This window comes from Acyrthosiphon pisum, chromosome X (genome assembly GCF_005508785.2).
Source record: "Acyrthosiphon pisum isolate AL4f chromosome X, pea_aphid_22Mar2018_4r6ur, whole genome shotgun sequence".
NCBI classification, from domain to species: domain Eukaryota; kingdom Metazoa; phylum Arthropoda; class Insecta; order Hemiptera; family Aphididae; genus Acyrthosiphon; species Acyrthosiphon pisum.
In genome coordinates, this window is record NC_042493.1 from 30137226 (window position 1) to 30146308 (window position 9083).

The window sequence follows — 9083 nt, forward strand, 5'->3', positions numbered from 1 at the left end:
ATTATAAAGTTGGACAAGAGTTCCTCATTGTTTTTAGAAAATTCTGTTTGAAGAATGTTTTCGAAACTACCTTCAACAAGATTATCGGGAAAATATGTTAATGCCAGTATTTTCCAAATATTAAGGGAAAATTCTGGATCAGTAGAATATTTATTACTTAACCCAATATTTTGAATTTGCCGCCAAATTGACTGTCCATGATGAAAAAAACAACCTTGAATTTTAGTATTTGGGTATACAAATAGGGCTGCATTCATAGCAGCTTTTTCAAAATCAGCCATAATCATCAATGGATTTAATTTTTTTTTCACTGTATAATTGTATAAACCGGGTACAAATCGCAACAAAGCGTACAAAGCGTTGACGATAGACTGACAGTAAAATAAGGTTCAAATGTGAACATAACACATTATAGGATATTTTTATCTAATCACGAGCCTATCATTTTACCTATAATTTAGACAGGTACCGTAATATGGACGACGATAATTTAAAACGATTATAATTTAGATATCCGAGGTTATCATTAAATTGACGCGATCTAATATAAAACGACTATATGACGCACGACAATATTACACCGCGACCAATTCCCCGCGCCAAATTTACTACGTCCAACTTACTGCGATCAAATTACATGGAACCGTCAATCTCGACCCACATAAAATTTGGTTGAGTAGTTTAGAAGTTATTGCATAAAATGTACAACGGGGTTGATAACTTTGATAGGATTTATAAACAATTAGGTTTTTTTGTAATAATTAATATACAATTACGATTTTCATTAAAACAAAACAAACTTTATTCTATAATTTTTAAAAATAAAAAATAGGTATAAAACAATTAATTATACCATTACTCAGTCTCTCTTTGACAGGCTTAGTTAGGAGTTATTAAATAGTTAATAGGTTAAAAATTAGTTAATATAAAACTTTTTAAAACAAAACATAGCATAAAATAATTAATCAGTCTCTCCTTGACATTCTTAGCTATTATTGCACAATATTAAGTACTAAGTAGATTAGGTATTAAGTAGGTTGAAATGTAAATTACAATTTTGGTAAATTAACAATCAAACACATCAACTCCATGAGGAAAAACATACCAAAACATGTTTTAAGAACTGCAACTACTTTATCAATTTCAACATCAAATAAATCATTATCACACACTTTAGATGTTGTTTTAGATGTTTCAAGTAGCTTCAATCCATTCATGTGGTAAATGTCATTGGAAATGTCTTTTACCACTGCTACATATTGGTATTTTGTTTTTTTTCTATTTCCTGATGTTACAGTCACCAACAAGAATGTGCCAATATTTATATTATTTGTAGAGGGCACTTCATAATTTGGCAAAGCTTCGTTTTGAATTTCTTTATCTTCATCTGTTTCTTCAAATGGGACAACTTCATCTTCATCGCTAGTTTCCAAACTTAAAAGTGCTGTAGTAACACTTACTCCGGCTGCTACATTTATCTTCTTCCTCTTACGATTAGGTTCAGTCTTATCATATCTCAGTGTCTTTAAATATTCGGTAACAGTATCATTAACAACTTCTTGGTCACATTCTCTGGGTAGCTTTTCAATGATTACTTGGCGATTACAAGGGTAAATACCAGTTGCTTTAAATCTTGACTTAAGGTTTTCAGCGATATTTCCAACTTCATTCATTCTGTTTAAACACTCACTAACTAGAGATAGAAATGTTGATGTTGGAATTGCTTTTTGTCTTGAATTTTCGTTTTTCCATTGGCTAAGACAATAACGCAAAGCCTCCTTTAATGGACGGAAAAATGAAACGTCCAATGATTGTGTTAAGTGGGTAGAATTTTTGGGCAAACACACAAAGTGTATATCTGATTTTTCACACTCAATTATAACGTCCATATTAAAATAGGAGGCCAAATTGTCCCCAATCAAAACTTTTTTCCCATGTAAACGCTTTGCATGAGGTAAAAATGATGTAAAGAACCAATCTTTAAAAGTATTTAACTCCATTCACCCATGTGGTGTATAATTGTATCTTGATGCTTTATTACAACATGCATTAGAACAACAAGGAACCGTCCACCGTTTGTCCACGATTCCCACAAACTTCCATAACGAAAAACAATGTACGGTGGCGAAAGTACCCCAGAGGCTGAACCACAAACCATAATAAGTGTTGAAAACGAAATCATAACTCATGACAATAACTGTACATTAGAAGATATAAATAAAGTTAATGAATATTTGGAATGTTCAAAGATAAAGTTTGAAAATCGATTAAGACAACAACAAATTAAGGAGTCTTCAATTGATGATTTTATAATCCATAAGACCATTGGAATGGGTGCTTTTGGACGTGTTTTGTTAGTCAATTACAAATTGAAACCAGAAAAATTTTTAGCTATGAAAGTAAGAAATGGGAAGGCCATATTATAATATTATATAAAAGATGAATATTGCTTACAAAGTTACAAACAATTAGTACAACGCAGAATAAATTTTGCTAGTTTCGACTTTTAAAAGGTACTCGATTTATATTTTAATATACCTAAGGTATTATTTATATGAAAAATAAATACAAGAATCCAGCCAATTTATTTAATTTTTGTTTCTTCCAGCCATGGTATTTTATTTAAATAAATTGATTTGCACATTTCGTTGATGCATCGCAAGTCGTCTATCCTTAACGATTGTTTCGCTATTGCGATTTATAATTTTGATATTAACAATATATGTCACCCAATGTGTCAGTCTTGGCGTGCATCGTTCTGCCAAAAACTATATTTTCGGTTCAGCCAAAACTATTTTTCTTTTTAAAAACAGCTACTTTGCCCTATCCGGAAGTTACCAGCAGGAGGTAGCTCTCACTGATTTCCAACCATTTTATTTTTAAAATATATCCATAGTTAATTTTTATAATATATATTTTAGATTATGAGTGTGATAAATGCATTTTAATTTTTTTTGTCTGTCATCACTTTTTGGAACAGTGATAATGCTTCAATTATAATTAATATCGAATGTTGCTTTTGGTAAAAAATGTCATCTAGTTGATACCTACAACTAGGGGGGTGAAAAATAAAAATTATTGACAGTATTAGTTTTCATATTCAAAGAAAAAATTAAAGAAAAACTTGAATTTTTACGCAAAAACAATTTTTGACAAATTTGATATGATTTTTTGGTGTAACTTGAAAGAAATATGTAATAACCGTAAGCGTATAGTTGAAATTTTTACAAAATTTTAAAATTAACATTTTCTGTATATAATATAATTTTCAAAATAATTTGACTATTTTTGAGCTATTTTCAATTTTTTTGTTTTTATTCCAAGAATTCCATAACATTTTTTTGGCTTTGTCAAAAGGCTTGAAAATGTGATTGAAAAATCATGTCAAATAATTAGTCATGTAACCAAAAAATCTAAAAAATATATAAACACGGTTTTCTTTAATAGACATTTTAATTTCCAATTTGGACAAAATTAGTTATTTGAACAAAGGGTATAAATTTTAGTTATTTTTCTGTAAATTAAAAATATTATTTGGCATACTTTAAACTTTGAAAGTATATTTTTATATTTTATATTATAAAACTACCCAAGTGTTGAATTTTTTTTACCAAGATTGGGTCAAATGAAATTGAAAAACAATTATTTTTGGAGTTGGCCATAATGAAAGTACAACTTTATGAATCGCAACTTCGAAATTAACGGATGTGTAATATAATGGATTTAAATGTGGATTATTTTTATTACATAATATATTATATTCGCTGTATAAATTTCAATGCTTCTTTATAGTTTTAACTTTTTTTCTTTTAATAAGTAAAAATCATAAGCACATAATTTTCACTTTGGAAAACATTGATTGTATAAAAAGTTGCGTGAACATTTTTACCTGTATCTACTCGTATTTGAAGAAAACAAAAATTGAACGTTCTTTTAGTTTTGGCGGAAACGATGCATAATCTTTGATCTATCACCCCAATTTGATGTGGATTATAACAACAACTTAAGTAACTCACACTATCTTGATCACGCTCTCCGATGCATTAAGTTCGAAACCTTCAGACCACTGTGCCATAGGGGTTGTTATACATCCAACTTCAATGGATGTCTAAACTATAAGTCTCTACTAAAATTACCAAAAATTAATCAATTATATATTATTATTTGTTAAATATTTTTTTGATTATCATTAACTAAACATTCAAACCACCATATTCCCAACACACGGTGTCCCTTTTCAACTCTTCCCCTATCATGAACATAATCCATCCTACGCCTCTGTTGCAAACATCATAATACCTAATAATAATAATATTTCTATAAATTATAAACATAATTATCAACATTTTTTTTCCAAAATATTTATTTAATTATTTATCAATTAACCTTTCCCTTCATTCCAGCGTATTATAAAAACAATAATAGTAGAATATAATTTCAAACTCAGTTTTTAACTATCAACACAATGTTATTAAATTATTAAAATTCGTCATTATTGTACTTTTCTTCGGTTTCATAATTTTATTATATTAGTCACGCATAATTTATTATTTCTCATTATAATTGTACGCATTATTGATTTGTATACTTAGTTATCTGAATTTCACGGTCATAATCGTTGATGTACTTATAGTCTGGTCGAATGCTAATTACAAAAAAATCTATTTGTAGTTGTCATTTACCGATACAGCCTTGAAATCTAATGTATTTATAGATTATGAAGAAAGAGCAAATCTTAAAAAGAAATTTTTTACAACACGTATTCAATGAGAAACAACTATCATCAAACTTACGACATCCGTTCATTATACACATGGAGTATTATGCAAAGGACATATGCAACTTATATTTCATTATGCCGTTCATAGTAGGCGGAGACTTATTCGGTTTAATGAGTGAACGAGGTGTACTAGACGAATTGCATGCTATGTTTTATGCGGGTCAAATGATCCTAGCACTTGAATATTTACATTCGCTGGATATAATCTATAGGTAATTAACAATTCTATTAAACGGTATAGACTCGATGCCTGAAATTATAATTTGGTATGGCTGACAGTATAGTGGGTGGATTTGGGTTTATTCTTAAGGGACTTTGTCCATAATGTAATATGTGGCTGTATTCTATATATTAATACAGAATTAAGTTATTTGAAATATTTCCTGTAAAAGTTCACAACAACCGTCTCCAAATTATCCTTCAAACGAACCTACATGACAATACGAGTTTTGTATATAACTGATAACCAGTAATAATTAACACACATCAAAACTGTCATATTTTAAAACTTTTAAAAATTGATTTTGGTTTTTAATGCAACTCTAAAACAAATAACCGTAGGTACATACAATTTTGAATGAGTGTTTACATTAGCATTTTCTATACACCATAACATTTTCCAAATATTTTGATTTATTTTGAGATGTTTACGGACATTTTCAGTTTCTATTTTATTTAGTTTTTTTTCTATAAATATCAATACAATTTTATTAGTTGGTTAAAACAGTTTGAAAATTTAATAGAAGGTTCCTATTATATTGTTTCAAAGGCTGATGAAAAAAATTAAAAATCCGTAGTCACAATTTTTTTTTATAAGCATCTAAAGTTCAAATATTGACAAAATACGTAAAAATGACGAAAATTTGCAAATAATTTTGAGTTAAGAATTCGTAAAAATTTTTCTTTTTAAATATAAGATTTTATAACGTAATACAAGATTCCTCATAAGTTTATCTATCTTTATCAAAAAAAAAAAATGTCTACAAGAAAGTCAAATTAAGTTTTTATGAGCGTTTGAAATTCATATTTTTACAACATTTGATATTCACTCGATTTCTCATGTAACGATTTCCTTATTTTGTTGTACTTCAAAAACGAATAAATGTAGATACTTAAAAATTTCACCGAATGTTTATATTAGAATTTTCTATATACGATAAAATTTCGAAAATAATTTGACTCTTTTTGAGCTGTTTACGTATATGGTCAGTTTTCAATTTTTTTTAGTTTTTTATTCTATAAATATCAATAAAGTTTTATCTGTTGGCCAAAAAGTGTAAAAATTTAATACAAGATTTCTGATAAACTGTTACAATATCAGTTGAAAAATATTAAAAAAACATAGGTACAATTTTTTTTTATAAGCATTTAAAGATCAAATTTTGACAACATTTATGAAATTTAAAATTGAATAATTATTTTGTAGTTAAAAATTTATAAAATGTTCAACTTTTATTTCTAAGAATTAAAAATTTAAAACAAGATTCCACGTAAGTAATTAATTCTGTTATCAAAAAATCTAAAAAATACATTTACACAGTTTATTTTTATAGTCATTTTAAGTTCAAATTTGGACGAAATTACATATTAAAAAACCTAGAATAACTATTTTAGTTATTTTGTTGTGATTGTATAATATTATTCGTGGGTACTTGAAACTTCTAAAGTATACTATTATATATCTATGATAGTATCACGGTTTGTCGTTGATGTATAACGCGTTATAAGTACCTAACAAGGTGTATCATCGATACACCTTGGTACCTAATAGATATTGTGATATGATTAATTTGGAATTTATTATAGGTCAATTTTTTTTTAATACCATAGACTATATAATATTATGTCTTATACCTAGACTAACATACTGTCTCCGCTCAGAATCATTTTTCTTATACAATGATATTATATCATTGAATTCAAATGTAATACCATCCATTATACAGTGACCCACTTGTAATCTACTGTACAGTGTAGAGCGACATCCACTTACCCACCTTTTTTTTAACTGACTTTAAAATTATAATATAAATATAAACCTACGATTAGCCCTAGACAATATTCTTACCATTACGTTTTTGCGTAATCAAATTCACTGTAGTACTAAAGGTTCATCGCAAAATGTATTCTGTTGAATGCCAATTTTCTAGATATTATGTTGTACGTTTGTAAGACGGACGAGGCGTCCTTTTATTGTTACATAAAAAACATAAATATATTATTATTATTTCAATAGAGATTTGAAACCTGAAAATGTGTTGATTGCCGCTGACGGTTTTATAAAATTAACAGATCTCGGATTGAGCAAGCGAATTACTTCAAATCGAACGACCACACTTTGTGGTACTCCGTACTATTTGGCACCGGAAATCATAGCAATCAAACCGTACGGAAAACCTGTGGACTGGTGGGCATTAGGCATAATCATATTTGAAATGGTTTCTGGGTCAGTGCCATTCATTGCTGACACTGAAAAAAAACTGTTCTATAAAATCTTGAGTGGTAGTTACAGAATGCCAATCAATTTTTCCCCAAACCTTTCACATTTTGTTAAAAACTTACTACAAGTTGACCTATCAAAAAGATATGGAAACTTACAAAATGGAATTTCTGACATCAAATCTCACCGGTAAGATAATCAATTATTTTGGAGGACAGTTAAAAAGCGTAACGTTTGTATTGTAAAAAAGTACATAACTTTTCAAACGAATTATCCGTTTTCATTATGTTTTAAAAAGTTGCTGAATCCATCAATATATTTAGAGAAATTACGATTTTAAAATTTGATACTTTTGAATTCGTAGGTATTATATTTAAGGTAGTTGGAGCGTACCTAATAATATATAACGAAAGGTTTAAACAGACATTTTATGTGACGTGTATTTTATCGATCAATGTGTGACAAGTAAATTAATTATAGTAAGCAAATTATGTGATATTTTATTACTGTAGCAATTACCACTACCGCAAAATATGTAATACCTACCAATAAATAATAAAATCCTAAAATATCGCATACTACTTAAGAAATTATTTTTTCATTTTTACACGATTTTTTTAAAATAAAAACCACTAAATAAGAAAAAATAACCTTACTCACCGATGTCAAGTTTTAATTATTATGAAAATATTTGTTGGATTTATTAGCTAACCTAACTAGGTTTTGTAGAAAATATAGTTTTGCTTATTAAAATCTCATTTTCTTAAAATAAACCATACAAATATCGTAATTTTTAGAGCGATGGTGATTAAAATTAAACATATTTTCCTAAAATACATTAAAAAAAAAAACCAATTTGGTGTAAACATTAAGTATAAAAATGTTCACAAATTATATCTATCGCATACCTGTTGTGTGAGGATTAATTTAGTATTTGATGGTCATAACTATTAGTCATTAGATGACTAAAATGTGTGTTACATATTATATTTATATAAATTTTGTTTGATAAATAGTGTAAGTAACTCAAATGTTTTTTTTTTCAGATGGTTTAACAAAATAGATTGGATAATACTCTACAACAAGAATATGGTACCACAATACATACCAACTTTTAATAGTCCATCAGATACACATAATTTCGAATCATTTGTCGAAGAAGACACCTCTATTATATGTAATGGAGTTGACCAAACTCATTTCGCCAATTTTTAATTGAACATAATAAATAATGACCAACAAGTATATTATATAAAATAGTAAGTTCATAACTGTATAATGTCGTCCAATGTAAGAGTGGATCTTAATTCATATAGAGTATTTGAGTTTATAAAATTATACAACAGATCAACTAATAAATGTATATTATTTGTTTTCTAAAGGACGTCACACCATGTTCGTAAATAGTGTGATAAAATTATTTAACGTCAGTCGTCAAGTAATATAACCACTGTTTTTGGCTACCACTTTTTTACCATATAATTAAGAAAACTTGGACTGTAAAATATCGATTTAATTTTTTTGTTAATAACTAACTTAAAATGTCATTAGCGTTGTAAAATCTGATATTTTTATGTTTTTTTGAAGTTGAATAACTTTTTTTGGATAAATGAAATTGAAAATGCAAAACAATATTGCACAGATCTTTTATCCTTTTATCATGGTGAAAATAAATTTTTTTTTTAATCTAAACTGTGCCCTTGGTCGTTCCCATATTCGAAATTATTTTTCAGTGGTATTTAATTATTTAACTCAACAACCAGTATGGGTTATAAGTAACAGGTATAAGGTAATCTTATAAAAATTGATTAGAATATCACTTTTTGCAGTACTATTTGTAAAACTTAATCATTTATTTTAGAT

At 27.7% G+C, this 9083-nt stretch overlaps 1 protein-coding gene across 1 annotated transcript in view; it reads left to right on the top strand.

The window, feature by feature from the left end:
• Nucleotides 1-8717, top strand: part of LOC100163418 (cAMP-dependent protein kinase catalytic subunit beta-like) — a 16978-nt gene extending 8261 nt beyond the window's left edge. Inside the window, exons 2-5 of the mRNA XM_029485461.1 lie at nt 2054-2399; nt 4715-4992; nt 7017-7409; nt 8267-8717. Of these exons, the coding sequence (XP_029341321.1) occupies nt 2115-2399; nt 4715-4992; nt 7017-7409; nt 8267-8435 (1125 nt within the window). The 5' untranslated portion in view covers nt 2054-2114 and the 3' untranslated portion in view covers nt 8436-8717. The remainder of the gene's footprint in view (nt 1-2053; nt 2400-4714; nt 4993-7016; nt 7410-8266) is intronic.
• Nucleotides 8718-9083: the final 366 nt, after the last annotated feature.